Source organism: Notolepis coatsorum (assembly GCF_963971535.1).
Source record: "Notolepis coatsorum genome assembly, chromosome: 3".
In the NCBI taxonomy this organism is placed as follows: Eukaryota; Metazoa; Chordata; class Actinopteri; order Aulopiformes; family Paralepididae; genus Notolepis; species Notolepis coatsorum.
Genome location: NC_140167.1, coordinates 87,223,160 through 87,250,568, shown reverse-complemented (window position 1 = coordinate 87,250,568; position 27,409 = coordinate 87,223,160). Strand labels below are relative to the sequence as shown.

General features: G+C 42.3%; 1 protein-coding gene across 1 annotated transcript; it reads right to left on the bottom strand.

Annotated features, from left to right (window-relative positions):
• Nucleotides 1–26,655, bottom strand: fam32a (family with sequence similarity 32 member A). The gene is made up of 4 exons (XM_084310085.1): nucleotides 26,551–26,655; nucleotides 4,341–4,485; nucleotides 323–376; nucleotides 1–185 (listed from the first exon to the last, which is right to left on the bottom strand). The coding sequence occupies exons 1-4, from the start codon at nucleotides 26,622–26,624 to the stop codon at nucleotides 117–119; spliced, it is 342 nt and encodes a 113-aa protein (XP_084166211.1). The 5' UTR covers nucleotides 26,625–26,655; the 3' UTR covers nucleotides 1–116.
• Nucleotides 26,656–27,409: the final 754 nt, after the last annotated feature.

The window sequence follows — 27,409 nt, the reverse complement described above, 5'->3', positions numbered from 1 at the left end:
AAATAGCAATGATAGCCAACTTTAATAGGGGTGGGGGGTTCAACAATTTGGACCACAATCAGTCTGAAATAAACCAAAGAAATAATAAACCAGAAGTGAATGTTGCCAGCTCCGTTTCATTTGGTCCAGCTGACTTTGGGGATATCATAATGTTCGGTCAGGGTGTCCAGGTGGCGATTGAAATCCTGAAAACAAACAAACAAATAAATGATATGGTAATTATAGTCTACAGCGGTTATTATTTACTGATATTATTTGCCATATTTAAAGCATTTCAATAAATCATTATTATTTTTACATTTGACAGTTCATGTTTTCTTACCTCAACTCTGCGTTTGTGTGTTTTGGATGCTTTAGTCAAAATCCTTTCCATTTTCTAGAAGAAAAAAGATTGGGATAAAAAAAAAAAAAGTTTAATATTAGAAGGGCAACTCTTTGCAGAAATGATACAGTATAGCTTTGTAGAAAATATATCTGCAGAAATTATATATCTTTGCAGAAAGGATATCTCTTAGCAGAAAGGATATCTCTTTGCAGAAAGGATATCTCTTAGCAGAAAGGATATCTCTTTGCAGAAATGATATCTTCTTAGCAGAAAGGATATCTCTTTGCAGAAAGGATATCTCTTTGCAGAAAGGATATCCCTTTGCAGAAAGGATATCCCTTTGCAGAAAGGACATCTCTTTTCAGAAAGGATATATCTTTGCAGAAAGGACATCTCTTTTCAGAAAGGATATATCTTTGCAGAAAGGACATCTCTTTTCAGAAAGGATATCCCTTTGCAGAAAGGACATCTCTTTGCAGAAAGGACATCTCTTTTCAGAAAGGATATCTCTTTGTAGAAATTATTACATCTCTATGCAGAAAGGATATATATTTTTAGCAGAAAGGATATCTCTGCAGAAAGTATATCTTCTTTGCAGAAAGGAAAACACACAAGCTGTTACGAAGGATCAGATTAAACCGAATATATATATTTATTACTTGATATATATTGTATAGTATTTGTATATCGTCTGATATCCCTTGTGTATTCTTTGTACATATACACGGAATATCCCTTTACCTAGTACAGACCATAATATTTCGTTCTCCTATTGGACAGCGGTCCCTTAGGCGCCACTGCCATACCCCCAAGGTCTAGTTCAAAGTCACCGCCAAAGACATGCCTGGACATGACCGGCTCTGCGCAAGAATATGAGACAGAAATAAGGCTGGTACTAGTTTGTTCACCTAACGTATAAATACGGCGCAGGTGAATACAGAAGTAGAGTTACCCAATAAGTGAAGCCTCACACCACGATACAACGTGCTGTGAAGTTGGGCCCGTTTTGCCCCAAAATAGAGCCTTGAGACCGCGTGCGAATTGATAGCTGAAGTATCAGAGTTTAACGCTGTACCGTCGAGTTCGACCTATTCTATTATTTCAGTAATAGTCTATTTATGTATAGTGTATCGTGCGGCTACCGTTCTACAGTGACCAGCATTACCAACGCTTCCTCGTACCAGCTAGTGTGCTTATCCAGGCTGGGCGGCTTAACCTGGTGCCGTCATCCGAGGAGCCCTAGACGAGGACCGTGTGGATATGTACACTGGATAACCTACCCGATGACTGCATAGCCCTTTTCGGCTGGATTATATTTGCTTTGGTCCTGTAGCTGATGGAGCGGAGAATCGTCTACACCCACAATTGTGTGGGATTTACCCTGTGAGGAGCAACGTCGAGCCCGCCTCTAGGACGCCTGAGGCTGGCTAGCTTTCTTCCATGCGGAGCTGCATACCGGAGAATAGCTGTTATTCGTCTGCGGATCAAGAGATTATTGCACTGTCTCCTGTACCTGGAGTCTCCTTATTCTTCGTTGACCCAGACTTTCGTTACCGACAAGTCGTCCCCCCTGCTGGCCTACAACCGGAGGGACCCTACTAGTATCTCCCGCTGCCCTACTAGTGTACCATAGATATAATTCCTAAGATACAGGTGGTATTCATTATCTCCTGCGTAATATTCTAATGGACTTACGCTCTTGACTTATTCACGCACATTCTTCGCCTTACAAGCGCGACTCTAAGTAAAGTAATGTAATATACTATTATTGCTGCTAATAAATATTATTCTAACCAAGATTTGTGTGGAACCGTGTCATTGTGGAGGTGTTCATCTCATATACCTGTGTACTGTATGGCCAGTAGTAATGTACATAAGACAGTAGTGGTTTAATGATACCATACTTATTTAATACAGTCAGGGAATTGTACCCCTCAGTTACACAAGCTATGTAGACTATGTGGTCCATTCATTTCAGTGAGATAAATACCCAGGAAAGGTTAGTTTCCTAGAGTTAGTTAGTTAAATTCATGACTCTGCAACTTGGTTATCACAGAACACATCAGCACCCTGAGAAATTCCTCCGGATGACGTCTCAAGAGAGGAGAGCAGACCTCTAGCGAACTGCAGACCCAGAGGAGAGCAGACCTCTAGTGAACTACAGACACAGAGGAGAGCAGACCTCTAGTGAACTACAGACACAGAGGAGAGCAGACCTCTAGCGAACTGCAGACACAGGAGAGCAGACCTCTAGTGAACTACAGACACAGAGGAGAGCAGACCTCTAGTGAACTACAGACACAGAGGAGAGCAGACCTCTAGTGAACTACAGACACAGAGGAGAGCAGACCTCTAGTGAACTGCAGACACAGAGGAGAGCAGACCAGTGGGGTATGTCTGGGAGTGTTGCATTTATAGGTATTTGTGTTCTTATTTTGTTCTTGACTTATTGTGATGTTTCTTCTTGACTTGTTTAAAGAAGACGTGTCCGGCCCATGGGGACATTAACGTGTGTTGTCGGGCCTTACAAATACATTTGATTTGATTTAGTGAACTACAGACACAGAGGACAGCAGACCTCTAGTGAACTACAGACACCAGAGGTCTGCTCTCCTCTGTGTCTGCAGTTCACTAGAGGTCTGCTCTCCTGTGTCTGTAGTTCACTAGAGGTCTCCTCTGTGTCTGTTGTTCACTAGAGGTCTGCTCTCCTCTGTGTCTGTAGTTCACTAGAGGTCTGCTCTCCTCTGTGTCTGTAGTTCACTAGAGGTCTGCTCTCCTCTGTGTCTGTTGTTCACTAGAGGTCTGCTCTCCTCTGTGTCTGTAGTTCACTAGAGGTCTGCTCTCCTCTGTGTCTGTAGTTCACTAGAGGTCTGCTCTCCTGTGTCTGTAGTTCACTAGAGGTCTGCTCTCCTCTGTGTCTGTAGTTCACTAGAGGTCTGCTCTCCTCTGTGTCTGTAGTTCACTAGAGGTCTGCTCTCCTCTGTGTCTGTCGTTCACTAGAGGTCTGCTCTCCTCTGTGTCTGTAGTTCACTAGAGGTCTGCTCTCCTCTGTGTCTGCAGTTCACTAGAGGTCTGCTCTCCTCTGTCTGTAGTTCACTACTAGAGGTCTGCTCTCATCTGTGTCTGTCGTTCACTAGAGGTCTGCTCTCCTCTGGGTGATAATAGTGTCTGTAGTTCACTAGAGGTCTGCTCTCCTCTGGATGATAATAGTGTCTGTAGTTCACTAGAGGTCTGCTCTCCTCTGGGTGATAATAGTGTCTGCAGTTCACTAGAGGTCTCCTCTCCTCTCTTGAGACGTCACGCAGCAAGAGTTTCTCGGGGGGCTGGTGTGGCTGAGCTCTTAAGACACCGAAGACATTGGTGAGTTACATGTCAGATTATCACATGTACTCCTCACAACAGAATGATAGGATAAAGGTTGAAAATCGGCGAAGTGCCTCTTTAATGTAGACTAGAGATCAAGTTGAGAATGGAACATTTTCTTGGTTTGGTTTTCGGTGGCGAGGTGACACCTTTGTTTAAATTTTGTTTACAGATCTCAAATGGATTCCCAGTAGGGCTGTACCAAATGTCATATATATTTTTTTTATCCTCAAACTAAATACTCAATTTGAATAAAGTGATTCATCTGATTAAATTTGTCTTTAAAAAAAAATGTAAATCAACTTTATGAATATAACTAATCAGTTTAGTCAACATAAATAATCCAAGTGATGGTGACGTCTTGATGGAGCGCCGAGCGGATGCAGATAGGCTACATCATTAATGATTAATGATAAATGTTTTATTTAAATCTTTATGACGAGTCATATACTATAATAGTATAATATTAGTGTAGCCTAATCTTTATCTGCAACTGTGAAGAAAACCCCCATTGGTTCAAACAGAATGAAGACTAATGTTGATTTCTAATTTGAATGTCAACGTTATGAATGAAGCTTCCAACTATTCGGTACAGCCCTAGTTCCCAGTGTGCCATGGAGATCAGATAATAATAATAAAAAGTATTACTTACCCTCTTCTCTTGCATCTTGTCAAAAGCCATTTGAGCCGGTGTCCTTTGATCATATCCTTTATCGTTCTTCTCCTCCTCTTCCATTTGACTGGTGTTGAGCTGCTGCTCGAGGCGTTGCTTCCTCTCCTTATCCTTCTTTTTCTTCCTGGTACAGAATAAAGAATAGCGCAAAGTTTAAAGAACAGTGGTTGCTGAATTGCCGGCAAGGCCTAGCCTCATTTTTTTTCTTTTTCATATAGTGTTTTTGCATTTAGACCGAACAAACCGTTTCAGTGTGTACCATACCGTACCGAACAGCTGTGTACCGAACGAATACAGCGGTATGTTAACCACTAACGACCGCCCACCGACGGGGCTGTTTTTTTCACAATCTAATAAATAATAATTATTATTTAATTTTTTCGATTATTAATTTCAATATAGAATATTCGTTGACAGCCCTACAAGTACAATTAGTTACTGCACACTACATCACCCCTGAGTGGAACATGGAAAGCCAAACTTTCCCCCACTGTACCGAAAACACGTACCGAACCGTGACTTCAAAACCGAGGTACGTACCGTACCGTGGTTGTGTACCGTTACACCTCTAGTATCTAAAGCCCTGACCACAAACGGGTCTCACCCATGTCATCCCCCATTGATAGCAGCGTCCAGGCAGTAGCTGGTGACGACAACACACCCCAGGCACATGCAGGCACATGAACTGTCAAATGGGAAAAGCTATAGTGTCAAAGAAAGCTAAGGTAATGTAGTAGGAGCCTGACGGCCAGTGTAGAGCAGCCACGCAGTGACCGCCTGGACGCGTCTAGTTTTTTACCAACCATTTCCAGTTCCGTGTTCGCGTTCTGCAATCTGATTGGCCACTAACGTTTCTGGTGAGATCTGATTGGCCACTGACGTTTCTGGTCATGTGACATGTGCGCACAATCGCGTGACGCCTGTGTCTTTGCCCATTTCCGCCTCGTACAGCCTGCAAACTACCTAACGTCTAGTTTATCACTGGTTAAGCTTAGGCGACTCTTTCGAAGTTGGTTAAGGTTAGAGTTTGGAATCAGGGCTGGTGTTCTATCGCCCTGCTCTAAGACAAAGTCTAACCTTAACCAACTTCGAAAGAGTGCCTAAGCTTAACCGGTGATAGAAACAGGCGTCACACGATTGGCCGCACATGTCACACGACCAGAAACGTCAGTGGCCAATCAGATCGCGGAACTGGAAATGGGTTGGTAAAAAACTAGACGTGTCCAGGCGGTCACTGCGTGGCTGCTCTACACTGGCCGTCCGGCTTCTACTACATTACCGTAGCTTTCTTTGACACTATAGCTTTTCCCATTTGACAGTTCATGTGCCTGCATGTGCCTGGGGTGTGTTGTCGTCACCAGCTACTGCAGCCAGCTTGTATCAGGCTAACATTGTGTGGCAAAAGTTGTCATTAAACAAATGCCATTATCGTGACGTAACGAGGAGAGGATGGAGCGGATAGTGATCCGATTGGCTCTGTGGTTGGAGCCAATGCCCGCCCACAATCTACCTAGAGCAGACCAAAGAAGTGCAGTGACTTAGCCTAACGTCGTAATTAATATGAGCAAAACACGCAGGCCATGTGCTGTTCCTGGCTGCAAAGCTGCAATACGTCTTTGCACATTTTTCCTGAGGATGTCGTGCTTCGCCAGCAATGGACCAAGTTCGTTTTTTGGATTTTTGCAAAGACGAGGGACTTTATGCTTCCGTGATTTCCTGGCTGTTGCTAAAGAAGAAGGGAACTAGCCTGTAAGTCTTTGAGACCGAAAGAAAGCATTGAATCAGTAAGTACATACAGTACGTTGTAATTAGTTAATTAGCAGTAGGACCTTGTTCATTCATCCGTTTGTGTATTACGGTACTCTTCCGTGTGTGTGCGCCAAGACAGTCTAACGTTATTGCAAGCACCGTGTGTGTGCGCGTGTTTGTTAGACGGACTGAGAGAGCAAGCTAGCTTACCTAACGTTCTTAGCTCTGTGCTTCGTTGTATATGTAGACCTACTTGTGTGTATTGCGAATGAATGATTATGTTCCTAACTAACGTTGTTAGTACAAGTGCCGTGTGTGTGTGTGTGTTAGACGGATTGGGAGAGCAATCTTATTCTTCCGGGCATTTGTTTTCCCAAAATCGTATGGCATGGGACCGGGTACCTGCTTCGGTGTCATCCCTTTGTGGATTGTATTGTATCGAAAACGTATGCTTGAGCCATATTCGTTTGTGCATAGGCCTGCCACGATAACACATTTTGCTGGGCGATTAATTGCCCCCGAAAATATCGCGATAAGCGATATTATTGCGACCGGTTAGAGATTTTTTTTTTTAGAAATTTATTTCCCAAAACTTTTATTTTGAAGCCCACCGCTCCGTCTTTTCCGGTTTTAGACTTTTATTTTGAAGCCCACCGACCGGAGCGGAAGTATTGTTGTTATTATCCTAGTAGCAGCATCTCGTCCGGTTCTGTGTTTTTGAGCTAATGATAAAACAAATGTTGAGATTGTTGGTGAGCAACTAACTTTAGGTTAGTTTTAACGTTAGCTACTAACGTTAGATGCAGCTACTACAGGCAATCAACGATGAGGAGGAAGCGTCAAAGCCGTATAGAATAGAATAGCCCTGTGGTGCGTAGGCACGGGAGCGCAACTCGATTACCTGTTATAATAAATGTATTCATGTTTAACTTGTCCCCGTGTCCAGTCCTTTGACTAGTCCCACCCGTTCATTGTAAACAATGATGCATGTAATTGTATTAACGTTATTCTGTGTTGTAGCTATGCTATACGTTGTATTTCGTTTGTTAGCTATTTAGCTAATGTTGTTGGCATTGAATGAGCATCAACACTAGATCTTTAATCTTTATTTAGCAGTCCAGTTTCTCCGGGCAGTAGCGAGTAACTACTTCTCTAAAAATAGCTAACGTTACACTACAAGAACGCTATTTGGTTAAAAGGAGCAACACTATTGAGAAATGTAGTTAAGCTATATGTGGCGTTGCTAGTGCCCCACGGAGCTCCCGTGCTGTGCTCTGTAGTAAGGCCAGCGGCCCCCCACACGGAGTGACTGACGAGGGGTACTGGACTGGTTCCGCCTCATTAAAACAAACGCGCAAATAGCAATTAATCGCGCCCGTCAAAATCATTGCATTAATTTTAATTATCGCGGCAATTAATCGATTTATTGCTTATCGCGGCAGGTCTATTTGTGCATTAGGTTCACTTTGGCGTTAGTAGAGTAGTATGGCCAGAACTATTTGGTGGGTGGCTGTCATTCAAAGCATTCTGCTAGTATGGGCGGAGCCCATCCAAAAATAGCCTGAAATCCTGAGGCTGGAAAATGATGCTTTTGAGTACTTGATAAGAAATATAAAAAAATGCATATATATTTTTTTTTAACCTTACAGATGTGTTCAATAGACTCACAGGAATTTTGCCCAAATAGTGCTAGGAATAGCAATGCAGGTCCCCTTTAAGAACATAATCGACATTGCTTTATTATTCTTTTATATAACTATATTACTGCACATGGCTACTTTTTTATCAATTAATACAAGCAGTCAGATAAATTAACTATTTTGGGACTTTCTATTTTATTTAGAAAGTTCTTAAATCAGAATGTCCCACCCAATACCCAGCTGTTAAAAACGGTTCAAACATTTTATTAGTAGCTAGATACTTTTAGAACAATAGCCTGATGATATATTTTCCATGAGTTGAGTGGATGCATGACCGGAACAGTGTGTGTGGCAGTGTGTGTGTGTGTGTGTGTGTGTGTGAGAGCGCACGCTTTGCGTAGTGGGCGTGTCAACAGTGTCAGCTGAACTCGCACCAAACAAGGCATAGGGAAATAGTCAGACATCCCAGAATTATTTCATAATACAAAGTTTCTGAATGGATATTTGGATTAAACCAAGTTGTATGCAGTGATGACCGGTCTTTCCCAGCGGAACACAAGTTACTTAACGTTACACGGGTCGCGCTATGCATGCTTAGCTTGCTAATAGTGTTGTCAAAAATATCGAAGTATCGATACTGAATATTTAAAACGGCTTCAATACTCATTTCCCGAAGTACCGATACTTTCTGCAGTATCGGTACCAGCTGGCTTGCTCCCGCAAGTTGTTGACAGACAGACGCGCTGCCAGAGCCTTGCCCTTCCGCCTCCTCCTCGCTCAGAGCAACAGACACAAGCTGCTGCCCTCCTCCCCCTCACAGCCGGGCAGCGCAGCCCTGTCTTCAGTTTGTAAACAACGCTATTATTAGCTAACGTTAGCTGTCGTTCCTCCGTTAGCTTAATGCTAGCTAGCTGGCCACCTATTACTTCATGGAAACGGAGTAACGTCAAGCCGAGCCCACTACACCAGTACACGCATGAACTCGACACAACTACCCCGTTAACAACGTTAGGTCTAGCGGAGCCGGAGCCCATCCTACACCAGTACACACATGAACTCGACACAACTACCCCGTTAACAACGTTAGGTCGAGCAGAGCCGGAGCCCATCCTACACCAGTACACACATGAACTCGACACAACGTTACCCCGCCTCCATGAAGTGTCAAATTAGCAGCAATGTTGTTGAAAATGTAACGTTAATAAATGCTCCGAGCATATCTCTCTCTCTCTCTCTCAAGTACCCTTGTTTAGAAAGGTGCGCTCAGTAGACCTAAAATCTCCAGCAGCCACTCTCTTTCTCTCTTTCTCTGATCTAAAGATAAACAAAGGGTTTTAAAAGTGTATTTATCTTCTCGTATAGTACCAGAGAGAAGCTGAGGAGAATCAACCAGCAACAAAAGCAAAATTTGTTAAAAAAAAAAAAATTATTATTATTATTATAATAAAAAAAAAATTATACTTTTTTTTTTTTTTTGTATTGAAAGTATCGAAAGTATCGATACTTTTCAAGGTATCGTATCGAAGTCGAAATTCCAGTATCGTGACAACACTACTTGCTAACGATAGCAAGTGTGTAAGTAACAGCCCCCTCGGGCAGACGGAGAGACCGAGGGAGGAGAGATATAGAAAACGGCCAACAAGATTAGTTAAATTCCTCGAAAAAAAGGAGTGAAATACGAATGAAAGGGTTGAAATCAGTACTAGCAAGGGTGCCCCCAAATCTTTTTTTCTACTAGCACAGGCTATTTTTAGGGGCAATATGCTACACCCTCGTAGCACTGTACAGCCCTGAACGTGGTTCAGACGTTCATTGCTGGGTTAAGTACTTATATTCTATTCACATATATGCTTACCACTTGTATCTATTGTTATGTCCGCCCATCACAATCACGCAAACTGTCTAACGCCTGTCCCGTCTCCCTGTGAGTGGCTGTCTCGGAGTGTTGGACGTCCCGTGATGAAGACCGGGAGGATGTGACCCTCTCTGCGCCTCCCCTTCGCCTCAAATAGATCCGCTATCAGCTCCATCTTTAATCTTTCAAAAATGTTCAGTTGCTATCAGCTCTATCTTTAATCTTAAAAAATGTAAAGATGTTCAGTTGCTATCGCCATCAGCTCCATTTTTAATCTTTGAAAATGTTCAGTTGGTATCGCATGCACTTATCTGTGTTTCACTACGCACATGAGTGCATGCCTACCAACTGTTCACCTGTTTTATTGCAACACTACCATCACCGACATCTAAGAAGGGCGATCCCCCCTTGAATGGCCCTTCTAAGGTTTCTCTCCTCCACATTGCCTGTGGTGCATTTTTTCCTATTGCTAGGTTTTAGTGAGTTTTTCCTTACCTTCGTGTGGGGTATGTCTGGGAGTGTTGCATTTATTTATTTTGCATTTATTTAATTTTTTTTTGACTTTATGGTGTTCTTGTTTTGTTCTTGACTTATTGTGATGTTTCTTCTTGACTTGTTTAAAGAAGACGTGTCCGGCCCATGTGTTGTCTGGCCTTACAAATAAATTTGATTTGAGTTTAGAACCTAACAACATGTTTAGACCTAACCCTAACACGTTTAGACCTGACCTAACCCTAACAACACGCTTAGACCTAACCATACCTAACCCTAACACGTTTAGACCTAACCTAACCCTAACAACATGTTTAACTTTAGACCTAACCTAACCGTAATCAGAGCAAGTGTTTGGACCAGGCTTCGAAATTAACAGGGGCTTGGGGCAAAATGCCCTCGAAAATTGACCAAATGCCCTCAAAATGCAGTTAAGGGGGGCAAGAAAAGCCCCTGACAGGGGGGGTGAGAATATCTATAGAGCCATATGAAATCCGCGTTCACGGAATCGCGGACGGAATCACGGAATTTACCAATAAAAATGGAATCAGCTGTAAAACGTGGAATATTGCAGAATTTGTCCTAATCTGGACTGAAATTCCGTTTTTGGGTGGAACGTTTGTTGCAAGGAGGGAGGGAGGCGGGGACTGCTGCGTGTTACACACAACACGGAGAAATGTCAAAGCGTCTGGCTGCTTCGGTGCGTCGTTAACGTCGGAAGAAATTCCCCACTAAGCCCTAAATTCAGAGCAGAGCAGTATCCTAATGACTTGTATGCTTCAGTCGATAAGGTGTTTTGCAAATTCTGTCAACATACCCCGTGGACTGGACCCGCAAAAACACATGCGAATATCACTTCAAAAGCCATGTCAGGATGGAACAAGGACTGTGCTTCCCAAAACACACCAGCTCTCTAACGATGATCTCTGGTGATCACAATAGATACAGCTAGAGGGCGAGGCTAATCACCAGTGGTGCAGTGCTGGTATAACGCGGTATAACGGCGTTTTACCTCGGTCACTGAGGCTGAAGTACGCGCAATCGCGCACGGATATGTTCCCGCGTGTACGCGCAGTCACGCACACAAAAATCCGCTGTTCCCATTCGTTGTAACTAAGTACCGGCTCGGCCCGCGGCCACCGTTTTTACATAACAAAAGCACAGGTAGAGTAGGCTGACCAAACGTCCTCTTTTGCCCGGACATGTCCTCTTTTCACGCCCTGTCCGGGGCGTCCGGGGGGGGGGTTTATTAATTCATCTAAATGTCCGGGGTTTCACTGTTTTTCAGTTTCAGTTTCACGGCCCTTTGCGAGCATCTGAAGGCTCGGGGCTGCATTTTTTGCCGAACATATAAATGACCGAATAAAGCGCTATTCGTTGCCGTTCGAATGCCATCTGGATCGCCAAAATCCGTGCCTCGGTTCTCGAGTTACATGCCGATATGTCAGGCATGCGACTTTTTACATGGCATTATCCAACCGGACTCCCGGAGAAGCATGCAGCTGCAGAGCCGCAGAGCCAGCGGCGCTCTCTGGGCCGCGCGCTGACGGCCGCGCTGTGAGGCAATAGTATCCAGCTGCAGGACGAGAGCACCAACACTCTCAGGACCGCAACACTTTAAGGACCCACACTTTAAGGACCCTCGCTTCCATTGGCTGATTTGGGTCACATGACCGTCCCACCAAATGGCTGAATTGGAGTATTGCACTGCGGGATTGATTGATTGATTGATTGATTGAAAACTTTATTAACAGATTGCAGAATGGGTACAGTACAGCTAAATACATACAATTGTTAAGGGGATGGAGACCAGAGAAAGACTTTCGTCTTGTTTACATCAGGGTCCCCCATTTTCAATTCATCATAACATATGACATACACGACATACAGATAGACAGTACTGCTACATCTATACATTTATGACATATACCATATTTGCAAATACAGTACTGTTTGTGATACAAAAGTTTCATACGCTGCTACCTTTTTCAGCTTCTCTATTTCAAGGCAAAAAAAATAATAATCTGTGCCAAAAAAAACTGTGCATGCGCGCGTGGAGCGTTTGACCTACTGTCAATTTGCCACTGCACCACTGCTAATCACTGACACTATTGTGATTTAAATGTGACATGCATTATAAATGTCATTTTTCAGTCTCTAGCATTGTATTATAGTAATAGGAGTTAGTATCAATGTGTTTTAGTGTCTAAATACCATATTGGCGGATTGCTCTGATTCAGCTCAGATCATTTCCTGCTCCAGTAAATTAGGCCATCCTGATTTGAAGGCCTGCGTGACGTTACTCTAGGCTGGTAAAGCTATGCCTCCTAAAATGTGAATTGGAAATACAGAAATACCGGCTACAGGCTTTCCGGTTTCCGGGCACCCCCTGATCTGTTTATGGTCCCCAGCGAAACAAACAACAAGCAGGTCTGTCAGCCTGTCGAGGGAGGCGATAACGAGGTTGTTTCTGGGGGGAATACATTTTCATGAGCACAGTGTCGTGATTTCAGGGGCGGGACTTCCTACCTGATTCCCACTTTCGGCCGTAGTGCTTTACCAGGCTTACCAGGGAACGAGGTTAACGTTACTCAGGCTCTGGGTAGCAGACAGTGATGTGATTGGCTCTGTGGTTGTAGCTAATGCCCGCCCACAATCTACCTAGACTGACTGTACACAGCGAGTGGAAACCACTTCCTCATACTCTGCATGCACTCTGGAGGGAGAGAGAGAGAGAGAGAGAGAGAGAGATAGAGAGCATTCGGGAGCACTTGGGGGGGGGGGGGGGGGAGTGAGGGAGGGAAAAAAAGGAAGAGAGAGGGAGGAAAGGAGGCCCCCCCCCCCACAAGCTGCCGCGGGGCACACCCGAGAGGGAGAGGGAGGGAGGGAGAGAGGGGGCCTTGTCAATAACTGCCTGTCTTTCTTTTTTTCTCCCTCTGCATATGGGCGGAGCCAGGCCATAACAGCCTGAAATCTTGAAGCTGAAAAATGATGGTTTTGAGTACTTGATTAGAAATATAAAACAATGCATTTAAAAAAACCTTACAGATGTCTTCAATAGACTCACAGGAATTGTGTAAAGTTGCCCAAATAGTGCTAGGAATAGCAACGCATGTCCCTTTTAAATAGCTATGTAACGTTACAGTACATAGGACTATAGATGGAAATTATAGCTTCTTGCTAAATCTGGTGCACCCATCTACAGTATTTGCAAATGATTGTCAGTAGGCCTACACTGTCCTTTATAAATGAAATAAACTAAAGGTGCATAAATTATGCATTATGAATGAATGAATGAATTACTTTTATTTATATAGCACCCTTCACAGCACGAATGCACAGGGTGCTTTACACTACAGCTTAATATAAAAACACAATAAAACAAAATCAGAAATAAATGACAACAACAGACAGTAGTTAAAAAGACAGTGAAACCAGATAGAAAAAGTAGAATAAAAGAATTTGGATAAAATCATGAGTCACTAATTAAAACAAAACTATAGGAACAGTGAGGACAAGAAAAAGAAAAAGTGCCTATGTATGACCAAAGGCCTGTCTGAACAAATGTGTTTTTAGTTTTTTTTTTTTTTAAAGAGTTTTCAGAGGGGGCAGTTTGCCGGTCCAGGGGGAGAGCGTTCCAGAGCCTTGGTGCTGTCACCTCGAAGGCTCGATCATCCCTTGTTTTCAACCTGGACCTGGGGACCACCAGGAGGTGCTGATCGGCAGATCTGAGTGAGCGGGTGTTGGTGTAGGGATGGATGAGTTCAGTGATAGATAGGTAGATAGGGGCCTGACCGTAGAGTGCTCTGAAAGTGAAAGTGAGGACTTTGAAGTGAATTCTATAGTGTACCGGGAGCCAGTGCAGGGATACCAGAATGGGAGTGATGTGACATGATTTTTTTGACCTTGTGAGTAGCCTGGCTGCAGCATTTTGGACCATTTGTAGTTTGTCTGTGGATGATTTGGTGAGACAGGTGAAAAGTGAGTTGCAGTAGTCAAGCCTAGAGGAAATAAAAGCATGCACGGACAGTTCTAGTTCAGAGTGAGATATGATGGTGCGTAGTTTTGCAATGTTTCTGAGGTGAAAGAAGCAGGTGCGTGCAAGTGTTTTGACATGTTTGTCTAGGTTCATGGCCTGGTCGAAGACAACTGTGAGGGAAAATTATTTATGTATGATATCTCATGTATAATGTACAAAATTCACAATTAGATATATTCCATTTCAGACCATAAACACTCTGTCTGTCCGTCCAAAGGTTCGCTTATGCAAACAAGCCATTGTTTGCACAAGCTGACTGGCCCCAAATCGTACACTGCTGACTGCCCCCACCTTCGTGTTATCATGTCCCCAAAGCCATTTCTATAAACCCTGTCTGCCCCTCAGAATCATACCACTATTATCACTGCTTTTGTCATCATGACTTCAAGATGACATGACACACTTGTACACCCCCCTGTATTGGCCCTGTGTAAACATTACACCACTGCTCTCCTCGGATGGGACTCATTTAAACGTGCATGTATTGGATGTGATTGGATCAATACACTATCATGTTACCTTGCCCACTTTTACCCTATATAAGCTGTATTCAAATGTTCATTCAAGTGTGCAACTCGGGTAGAGCATTTTGTGTGCTCTGCTTTGACTTGTCGTCACCATTTTGTATTCTGCAGAATATGATAAATAAATCACTTTTGACTGTGTATCCAAAGCCATATTCATTTCATGCATATCAAGAGTTTATGACAACTTTTTATTCCACAACACAACACCCAGGTTTCTCAGGTGGGGATGTATGTTGTCTTTAAGGGACCCCAAGTGAGTGGCCACTCTAGCTGCAGTCTTTTCAGCTGCTACGATCAGCACCGTTTTTTTTGCATTTAACTGGAGGAAGTTACTCCCCATCCCATTACTATATTCCATCACAATAGAATATATATATAGCTAGGCTACTGACATTGTGATCACTTGAAATGTGTATTTTTATTTTGTCACAATATTATTTGAAAAATACTGTGTAAAATTGAACTGTATTTCTGAGTTGCAGCACTTAAAAACATTAAATGGACTTATATCTTATTAAATTGTGGACATTTATTCATTCCCACTTATTAGACGCTATTTCTGATGGTAAAATGGGCGTAAAAGGCAAAATACAGAATTCTGAAAATATTCAAATGGAAAAAACGGAATTTGGGAAAAAATTTAATGGAATTTGGAAAATAATAAAAATAGATTTCATATGGCTCGTGTGTCTCGCTCTCTCTCCCTCTCTACATCTCTCTCCTGAACCTATTTAATTCAAAAGGAAGACATTGATGGACAGTAGCTATAGTATAAATTATAGCCCAGTTGTAGCTGTAACAGAATAATTTAACTATTAACTATTTTTTTAATCTTATGTTGTGGGACTTGTACAGCACTTTGGTAAACTTTGTTGTTTTTAAATGTGCTCTATAAATAAAGTGGATTGGATTAATTAATTAAGTAGCCCCTTTCGTGACTGTGACGCAGCAAACAAGGTTTCACTCGGCTGCGCAGTGGGGCTGCTCTCACAGCCAACGACATGACATTACATAATTATTAGGGATGTCCCGATCGCCTTTTTTTGCTTCCGATCCGATCCCGAGCATGTGATTTTAAATATCTATCGATCCGATCGTTTCCGATCCGATCTTTCACATTAGTAATCAATTTTGACGCATTTGTCAGAAACTGGTGGAGCGAGACAAGCCCATCTGTTGCCTATATCCGGGGCGCGAGCGCGGAGGCGTTTGTTATTACATTCACCCTGAGAAATGTGCTTCTGCTTCATATGAGAAATATTAAAAGTTTCAATATATGTTTGCACATTAGTATACATTCAGTGTTCGACTTACGTAATGGTCCATTCTGGTCTGAAACGCCGACGATCATCCTCAGTCACGTAACGTTATCCTCCAAAAGTTAGTCTGAAAACTTCGCCTCCAGCCGGCTGTCCTCCTTGCAAACATTGCAACTGGCTTGACTTTCTATTTTTAAATGCTTAGTTCCAAACCTCTGACATTAAGTAGGGGTGGGACGATACATCGATCCAGATCGATACATCGATGTAATTATCAACAATCGAATCGGATCGATGCGATGTAATAAGATCGATTCATATCGATACTCTTATTTTGAAAATCCTGTGGCGAGTCTCATATCCGCCCAAGAACAACAGCAGTAGCTCCGTGTGTGTAGATGTTACAGCATAGCATTCTCCCTTTCTGTGTGTGTGTGTGTGCGCGCGTCTTTGGAAAGACCAGATGAGGTCAGAGGAGTTTGATGTTTAAATGTTATTTAAACATAAACAATATAATACATAATAAATGTAGGCCTATACATGATCATGCAACATCAACAAATTGTTGTAGGAACGGTTTGGGAGAGGGAGGTTGTGAGTTTTAAGTTCCAAAAAATTTAGCTTAAAGTTTAAAGCTCAATATATAAAAACGTGGCACTTTACAGTGAACAGGAGGTCTATTTGTATTCAAAACAATAGATTGATTTTCCTTTAAATGTCTGGAAGAGCTCAAAAATACAAATGTCAAATGATATTTTCATTACCTTTTTTTTGTTGATCTAAATGTTACTGATTGTGTTAAATGGGCATATGATATCATCTCATATCGATCGCAGGCACCTGAATCTAATCGTATCGTATTGTATCGTGAGAGACTTTGTGATATCGGCAAATATCGTATCGTTGTCCAAAGAATCGATATCGTATCGTATCATGATGAAACTGGTGATTCCCACCCCTAACATTAAGTCTAGCTGCTCAAGTCAGTGGATATTAACCGTGTTTCGGGAGCGACGTGTTGTTGTTGTTGTGGTCGAGCCGCGTGTAGCGTGTAGCGTCTAAATTAAAGGGGTGTTTGTTGCAACGGTGAAAATTAAAGGGGAATGTGTTTGTTGTGGAAAATTATTCTGCTCTGTGTGACAATAAATACATTAATGATGATATATTATATGTAATTTAAAACCAAAACTAAGGCCTCCGTATGAGTTTAAGACGTGGACATGGTCATGTTTGTTGAATAAAAATTCTCTTTTTTTGACTGCCGATTTTTATTATTATTTTTTCCCGATCCCCGATACTCTGAAAAGCACGTGATCGACGCCGATTCCGATCACGTGATCGGATCGGGACATCCCTTAATTATGTTGCAACCTTCGTCTATCAAGCAAACAATTATATTCTATTTAATTTATAATTCATAATTATATCAGACAATGCACCTACAAAAGCAGATGATTACAATTAAATTAGCCAACTTGGTAACACATTAGTCATAGCAGCATAGGCATAGCCTTATTAATGTTTTGTGTGGCGTCGCCGTCATGTACAACTCCAAGACAGTGGTGAAAACATGAGTGAATTGTAAATTGTGTGTGAGGCACAACAATAGTTTTGAACTACAGTCAAGTGTTACTTTATTAATCCCCTTGTGGAAATTCAAGTCTACAGTAATCTTCCCAAAATATTTTAAAGTGAAAATGATTCACCTCAGTAAGTAACTCGTAATGGCAAGCATAATGCATTGCTTGAAGTTTGACACTTGAGTGAATTTCAATTAATTGGAAGCATATAGACTACTGTTTCTCTGGACAGACACTGCTCTCTCACTCTCACTCTCTCTCTCTGTGTGTGTGTGTGTGGCCTGTCCTAGCCCTGTAAAGTTCCTAATAACTTGCTGGTTTCTCAACCGTGTCGTCTAGGGATGCACCGAATGGGAAATTATTGGCAGAAACAGATACCGAAAATAGGAAACAGTTGGCTGAAAACCGAATGCCGAAAGGCCGAAAATGATTAATATAAATATATATATAATTTTTTTTTAGCTACCCGATTATGGCAAAATACATGATTATGGCATACTTAACTTAAATAATATTAATAATCACTATGGGCCCATACAACATTTATTCAGCACTTTTGAATGCATACATTAATTCCAGACTGACTGCTGAAAGATTGTATAATTTAAACATTTTCTCTTTGCATACAACAAAATGTGCATTAAAGTCAAGTGCATTTTCTTTTCTCTAGGATAACTACAACAAAGTGCATTCAGAACAAAGCCAAGGTGCTTTAAAACTGCATAAATATCTGCATAAAGACACACACGAGGTGTTGATGTACTTAATGTTTGTTTGTTGTGTTGCATATTTGAAATAAACTTCAATCAAATCAAACCCCCCCTCTTAAAAACAAAAACCTGTGTTTAACCTAGCCATCTATAAAACATCATGCTAAAACTGTGAAACAAATGTCCTACTCCCCTAAAGAAAGAAATACATAGCAAACATGACTCAGTTATCCAATAGTGCTGCTGCTTTTTATTTTGTTAAAATCTTTTAGTTAATAAGACTAAAGACTACAATATATATGACTACAAGGTAGGGCTGGGCGATATGGCCTAAATATGATATCACGATATTTTCTGACCTTTCGGCGATACACAATACGCATCACGATGTTTTTCTTTTTTTCCCCAAACAATTCATTATGAGGCTTACCAAGACAGTATTTGAGTTTGCAAGCTAACATTAAAGACAAAATAAAATACCCATGCATTTAGCATTTTTATATTATATATTAGATTTAGATTATTAGATTATATATTGCATATATTTAGCAATGAGATATTATATGATTTAGATATGAAATATTATGAATTGAAAATGGGGGACCCTGATGTAAACAAGACGAAAGTCTTTCTCTGGTCTGCATCCTCCAGTCCACTGTTGACTGTTGTTGTATTGAGCTGTACTGTATTGTACCCATGCTGCAATCTGTTAATAATGTTTTCATTCATTCAGTCGGCAAACAGAATCATTTTGATTGACAGTCGCGTCTGCCAATTACGTCACATCGCTTGCACCCGCCCTGCTGTTCTTAGCACCAATCGGCAAGCGCGTATTCATTTTTTACTTCCGCCATTGGAGAGCTCAATGACAACAACAATGGCAGCGGTAGCTCGCCGCGGCCGACGTTTAGCTTTTAGCTACGCAGGATGACTAAACGACTGGAGGCATAATGATTTTACTGCAACGGATGTTATAATAAAAGCCTTTCCATACATCTGTCTGATTGAAAACGTTATTAACAGACCGCAGAATGGGCACAACTGAGTCAGCACGGGCTGAGATATGAACGACTAATGCTTGCTATATCTAGGTCGACCTCGGTCGTTGCTATGTAAATACGCTGATGTTATTGAAAGTGTAACTATATAAAGTTAATGCCACAAAACGAATGCCTTTGTTATCATAAGTAGTAACTTTTGATGCAGTAGTGTGTGTGTGTGGGGCGGCGCTGTTCAAAAGTGTCAACGTGTGGACCAGATTGACGCGACACAAGCCTCTTGGGCAAAACATCACGATATCCACGATACGTTTAAAAAGTGTATCGTTAATGAACTGTACCCGATATTTATATAATATCGTCATATCGCCCAGCCCTACTACAAGGTCCAGAAGCCGACTTCATGACGGCTTCCTGTCCTCGCATTCCATTTCCGGTTTACGTTACATTTTCAACAACAGATTGCTGCTAATTAAACACTTCATGGAAACGGAGTAACGTTAACGTTATGTCGAGTTCATACGTGTAGTGTAGTATGAACTCGACATAACGTTAACATTACTCCGTGTCCACTGTTGCTGCCACTGTTGCGTCGCAGATGGATGGTACACTCTGTTAGCTCCGTAGCTAATCCGCTCATAGACTAATTTACCGATAGCAGTACCGTTAACGTCGGCGCTTACTCCTGGGTTTCAGGGGGCATCCCTAGCACCGAGCCACCGCCTCTCTGTCTCTGGCTAGGTGTGTGCGCTTGCGTGCGTGTATGTGCGTGTAGATGACGTAATTTGGGCAAGTGTGTGTGTGACTGACTTTTTTTTTCTGCAAGAGGGAGAGGCGAGAGGGAGAGGAAAGCATTTAGCACTGCGCTTGTTAGTCTCATCTCAGCCGCCTCTAACGCGAGGGCAAAACATCACGATATCCACGATACATTTAAAAAGTGTATCGTTAATGAACTGTACCCGATATTTATATAATATAGTCATATCGCCCAGCCCTACAGCCGAGTGAAACCTTGTTGGCTGTGTCACAGTCACGATAGGGGCTACTTACCGTAAATCCTCAAATAGAGGAGGGACCAGGGTTTCTGTTAGAAAAAATTGTTGCCGGCCTCAGTGTCCGGTAGATTTCAATCTACCGGTCAAATGAGAGAAATTCCGGTCAGAGTTTATTGAGCTTAAAAACAATTGATAGGCAAAAGAATGACAACAAAACAAAAGAATGACATCATCAAGGCATGTAGATTTATAATATTTTTACTTAAAACTAGGCTACTTTTGCGTATACAGTCATTATATTCCAAATAAAATAAGTCCAGAGACTCCGTGCTGCTGCCGACTTTAAATCAAATAGGTGTCTGTGGGCAGTCGCCCGACATTAATAAACAACAGTGTGTTATAATCACATTTTTATGAGCTAACGAATTCCGTTATATTGGACATTTGTATTAATTATATCAAGCGAAGAACTGAGAAATTTGGCAGAGAGACGGCAACATTATCGTGGGTTTGCGTGACGACTCTCTCTCTCTCCACCTCGCAACGACTTATTTGCAAAGAGTATGTCGCTGCAGAGCAGCAGATTCAGCTGTTTTTTGGCTCTATCTGGGGACCGCTCAGCAGCGCCCCCCACCCAACAGCTGAATTGCCAATGGCTAAATTGGAGTACTGCACTGTGCCGCTGCTGCTCCGGCTCTGCAGCTTCACATGCACTCGCAATCCCAGCACTAAGCTCTCGCTGACAACGTCGTTGTCATTATAAGAAGCAACGATGAAACAAATGTAATGATTGTTTCGTTCATCGCATAGGCTATTTAATTTTAGCCTATTTTAATACAATTCAAATAATCAAATTGTGCTTAGAGGGAATTATTTTCACCGGACATTAAGACCGGAGAGATTAAATATGTCGGACTTCAACAGATTTTGCCGGTCAAATACCGGTAATTACCGGCTAACGGAAACGCTGGGAGGGACCTCTGATAAAGGAAGGTCGCAAAAAAAAGTTTGTTTTTCGTGCCCTGATATAGAATGAGATAAACTCCAATGGAAATCAAGTGCTGCTTCCCGCTACACTGACTACCGTACATTAACGTTTCCCTCTGGTTAGCTTTAGCGCTAGCTGCTAGCTAACGTTGTCATAATATCTAGATCCTAGCTGCTAGCTAATGTTGTCATAATATCTAGATCTGTGGTGTCAACTGGATGACGTTGACTTAGTTTGCAAACGTTAGCGTTCGCCATCTATATGGCATTGGCAGACGAGGCTGGCGTTGTCCAGTTGACACATTACAGACCATGATGCTATGATAACGTTAGTAGCTAAAGCTACTGCATGTAAACAACTCGATTCAACTGAGGAAGTCGAGAAGGTACCACACGCTAAACCGTCCCCGGACCCCACAACCTAGTATAGACAGTTCCAACTTCAGTGTGTGAATTACGTTAATCCCACAATTACTCAACTGCACTCAATATTTAAATACCAATGCTAGTCTAAATAAATGTAGACAGACAATGTACGTATTAAAAAAAAAATAATAATGCAATAAAAGTCTGAAAATGAAGGGATTATGTCCATGAGTGTCATTTATAGAAATTAAGGCCTGCCTCTTATATAAGCCTCTCTAAAAAAGGCCTGGTGCTCTTTGCAGCTGAGGTAAATATAAGACCCGTCTTATATTTGAGGATTTACGGTAATTAATTAATCCAATCCACTTTATTTATAGAGCACATTTAAAAACAACAAAGTTCACCAAAGTGCTGTACAAGTCCCACAACATAAAATAAAAAAAATAATAATATTTTTTTTGAATAATTAATATATATATATATATTTTTTTTCCTCGAAGCTTCGAATTAAAATCGAAGCTCGGCCCTGAAGCTTCGATTGCCAAAAAAAGCTTCGAAGGTCAGCCCTAGTCAACAGAAAGTGATACTTGTGAATGCTTTGGTATAGTGGTTAACACTGTCACCTCACAGCTAGAAGGTCCTGGGTTCGATTCCCTGCTTGGGGACCAGGTTGCCGTGTTGCCAGTCACCCAGGTGGGGTATCTCCTGGGCCTTTCTGTGTGGAGTTTGCATGTTCTCCCCATGCTCGAAAAGGGTTTCCCCTCCTGATAAGATAAACCCAATGGAAAAACATGCACAACAGATCGCTAACGCTGTCCCGTGACGCGTCCCTGACGAAGACGGACAGGAGCACTTGGATTGGTCCCTGGGCGCGGCGCATGCTGCAGCCCATGTCTGCTCCCGGCTACCCTTGGGGGGGAAGGACGACGGCATGGGAGGTGCAGAGAACATTTCAGTCAGCGACTCAGTGCATGTATGCGTGTTCCTGTGGCTCGCCCATCGCATGAGTGTGTTAATCTGATGACAAATAAAGACTTCTACTTTACACCAAACTTGACAATATGGTTGTTGTTAGGGGTGGAACGGTTCGGTTCGTATCGCGGTTTTAGGTTTACGGTTTTCGGTTCGGTATACTTTTTTTTTTTTAAATGTAACACTCCAAAAATACCATACATCAACATAAAATATATAGCTTAAAAATAATCCAACTTTTCAGTTATTCTCAAGGACGTAGTCATGCAAAAACTGAAAGTGTTGTCACGATACTGGAATTTCGAACTTCGATACGATACCTTGAAAAGTATCGATATTCGATACCATTTTCGATAACACAGGGGGAAAAGGTTCAATCTTAAAATGTAAATAAATGAATTTAGCTTTTGCTGCTGGTTGATTCTCCTCAGCTTCTCTCTGGTACTATAAGAGAAGATAAATATAACACTTTTAAAACCCTTTGTTTATCTTTAGATCACACATTTAAAAATAACTGTTCATCTCACTTCAATAATTTTTATTGCAGAACATGGTACCGTATTTTATTTTCTCAAGCAGACAGATGTAAACACTGTAATCTGTGTTGCATGTACCTGACAAACTGAACTGTTTGTATTACAGTCATATTCCGACTTAACTGAATGCACATGTGTGTGTGTGGACTACTGTACTATTACAGGTATTGAAATGAACAATGCAACTTCCTTATACAAAAACAAAATACGTTTTTTTATGAATAATTAAATATCGATATTTCGGGAAATGAGTATTGAAACCGTTTTAAATATTCAGAATCGATATGTATTGATTTTTCGATATTTTTGACAACACTAGAATGAGGCCATTTGACATCAGGCACATTATTTTGACAGTGAAGGTTAGAGCTAGGAGAGATTTTGGTAAAGCAAGAGCCAGGAGGGGAGGCATTGCCGATTTAAACATGCTTCTCATTTATTTGGTAAAAAGAAAAGGTTTACCTTTAATAATGTTTGGCACACAAAGACCGAACTGACTGAAAAATATAGGCAACATTTGTCAAAGTATTAACTTAGTGCACTGCGTGCAAACAAACAATTATTAAACCTTTCCATTTTTGTGGCCACATTATAGACAAAGGCCAACATAAAGTATGCATAATGCTCAACCAGCACTAGACTTTCTTATCAAAAAGTTAAAGTCACAGAAAAGATGATTAGGGTTTTAAATAAGGACGTTTATGGGGTTTCTTGTATTAATAATAATTTGCACTAAGGAATGTTGTAACTGTTGTTATCTTAAAAAAAAGGAGATGTTACAAGAGAATGGGGAATATAACCCCCCCCCCCCCCCCCCCACAGTGGTGTGTAGAGTTGGTACGTCCCAGCAGGGACCAGGATGTTATGGGTTGCAGAGGCAGTTGACACACACGCTCTAGTCTCCTGGCTCGTTATTGAACACAAACAGTTATCTTTGAACCTCCGTTGTCAAGCCTCGTCAATATACCCCCCTACCCCACTAATCGAACTGGTGTCGTGGAGTCACTTCTCTGTGAGCGTTTCCACGGTTAGCTTGCAGCTAACATTAGTTCGCTCGCGGCTAAAGTTAGTTAGCTCGTAGCTAACGTAACATTATATAACCGAACAATACACACATGCCCGGTGGAGGGCGTACCGAACGGTATATGGTTCGAATGCATACCGTTCGGTACGCCCTCCACGATTCGGGGCATGTGTGTGTTGTTCGGTACACACTGTTAGAATGCGTACCGTTCCACCCCTAGTTGTTGTACGACAGTGTTATGTAAGGTAAAATGGCCACTCTACTGAGTGAATTCTAGTTTTTTGTGGCATTATTGTGGCATAATTGCTAAACGTGTTTAGTCCCTTGTTTGAGCCGAATCTGGGTTGAATGTTATTTGTGGAACTCCCTCTGGTGTTGTGGTTGTGGTCTTCCCTGACCTTTAGGAAGTATTTCGACAGGTAGATGGGTATCTTAGTGGTGTAGTGTATCTTGTAGACCAGGCCCATTGCAAGTTGTTGTACTCTGTCGTCTAAGCCATCCTAGATTGTCAAAATGGGCAGGGGTGAGGTGGGTTTTAGGAGTAAGGCCAAGCAGTAGTCTGACCAGTTTGTTTTGTGATGTTTGTAGCCTTGTTTTTAGGGCCTTTGAGGTACTTTGGTACCATGAGGTGCAAGCATAGTCGTAGAACCCTTGAATGAGTGCTCCTGTTAGTCAGAGAGGAGATCCTGTACAAAAATAACTTTCGAGGTGGAGGTAAGAATAGAAACAGGGCGGTGGTTGCCTGGGTCTAATTTGCTGCCTTTTTTGGGAGTCACTCTCGCAATTTTGAAGTCTTTTGGTACATGTGTAACGGTTGTGACAACGTCACCTCAAACTTCGATGCCCCGAGTGGGAGTCGAACCCCGGTCTCCCACACCGCAGGCAGCAACACAGACCGCTATACCAAGAGGTGAATCCACTGCTTTGCAACGTGTCTATCTGTCTTTTGAGGATGAGAGTGAGTTTAACCCACAGCACCGCTACTCGCCCCAACCCTTCATGACTGCGCTTTGCGGTACCATCCATTACGCTCACCCTCCCTAAACTCACTCCACTCCACCGAAGGCATCGGGGTCACCTTAAACTTCGATGCCAAGAGGGAGTTTCGAACCCGAGTCTCCCACATCGTCGGCAACAACACAGACCTCTATACCAAGAGGTGAACTCACTTCTAAGTCTATGCGTCTTTTGAGGATGCGAGAGTGAGTTTAACCCATAGCACCGCTACTCACCCCAGCCCTTCTTGACTGCGCTTCACGTTACCATCCGTTACACTCACCCTCTCAAACTCACTCCACTCCACCCAAGGCATCCGGGTCAATCGGCACCATTGTAACGGTTGTGTCAACGTCACCGTAAACTTCGATGCCCCGAGTGGGAGTCGAACCCCGGTCTCTCACACCGCAGGCAGCAACACAGACCGCTATACCAAGAGGTGAATCCACTGCTTTGCAACGTGTCTATCTGTCTTTTGAGGATGAGAGTGAGTTTCTCATAGCACCGCTACTCACCCCTGCCCTTCATGACTGCGCTTCGCGGTACCATCGGTTACACATGTCCGTTTTATAGAGGTTTATTATGTGGGTGATGATTGGGGTGATGGTGGCTGCTGAGTCTCTGAGGAATTTGGAGGAGATATTGTCATGGCCAGTGGCCTTGTTAGGTTGGAAGGCGCTCAGTTTTTTTTAACACATCATCAGTTGTTACCATTTAGAGTTTGAAATCGTCTTTGCGAACCCCTAGGTTTTTGTAGACCTGACCTGTGCATGTATAGGTTAACATAATGATGTCACACCACTTTTACATGTTTTTTTGTCTATGTGATGTCATGCGTCTTTACTATGTCTGTATGATGCATGTCTGAACATTTTGTTCCCCTACCTATGATGAATTGAAAATGGGGGACCCTGATGTAAACAAGACGAAAGTATTTCTCTGGTCTGCATCCCCTTAACAATTGTGTGTATTGAGCTGTACTGTATTGTACACATTCTGCAATCTGTTAATACAATTTTCAATCAATCAATATGCAACGTTGCGGGCAAGACCACCCGCATTTCATTGTATACTTGTATGCCGTGACAAATAAAACTCTTGACTTGACTTGTAATACCCCCCTACAAGGACCACAATGGAAATAAGTTAAGCTATGAGCTTTTTTGTGTCCATCCTTGGCAGTAATCCAGACTGTGCTTTTGTTATTTATATATATATTGTCAAATAAAATCAATCAATCAATTTGATATGGTGGTGGGTTGCCATAATAAATAAGCCTTTGTAGGGGAAACACACAGCAAATCTGAAATGGACGCGACGCATACAAATCGGTTGTTGTTAGCAAGATGGCTAACGTTAGTTAGCTTCGCCAGTTGCCTCCGCCTGACAATCCGACCAACGAATTTCGACGATGAAAAAATTAGTTATCTTAGTAAAAGCTCCTATTGAAGAGACAACACTTACTTTTTCCCGGCTGAAACGTTTCCCAGTCCTTTAAATTTGAGGGAACCTTTCTGGACCGTGGAATACTCCGACATCTTTGCACAGTTCGTCCAGTCCACTCTTCTTCTCTTTTATTATTATGGTATCGGGCTACGAAACCTCTTCTGCCACCTATCGGATTGATTTGGCCAAGCACTCAAGATAAGACGTCCAATAGTATGGAGCTGCAGAGCCGCAGAGCCAGCGGCGCTCTCAGGGCCGCGCTCTGACGCCACCCACCCAATGGCTGAATTGGAGTATTGCACTGTGCGGGCACAGCTGTGAGATCCGCGCGAGGCCAGATATCTTGAATGAATGCGTTTATTTATTTCAAACATAAATTGAAAATAAATAATAATAAAAAAAACTAGACAATTCCGCGTGGGGAAATTGTGAAAGTGTGGGTGATGCCTGTGCTTGCACCTCATGGTACCAAAGCACCTCAAAGGCGCTAAAAACAAAATTACAAACATCTCAAAACAAACTGGTCAGACTACTGCTTGACCTTACTCCTAGAACCCACCTCACCCCTGCCCACTTCGACAACCTAGGATGGCTTAGAGTAGACGACAGAGTACAACAACTTGCAATGGGCCTGGTCTACAAGATACACTACACGACCAAGGTACCCATGTACATGTCAAAATACTTCCCAAAGGTCAGTGAATACCACGATCACAACACCAGAGGGAGCTCCACAAATCATGTTAAACCCAGATTCGGCTCAAATAAGGGACTAAACACGTTTCGCAATTATGCCACATCAATGTGGAACGCCCTACCCAAAGCTGTAAAGGAATGTGGATCACTACCCACTTTCAAAACCTCTCTCAAGGGACAC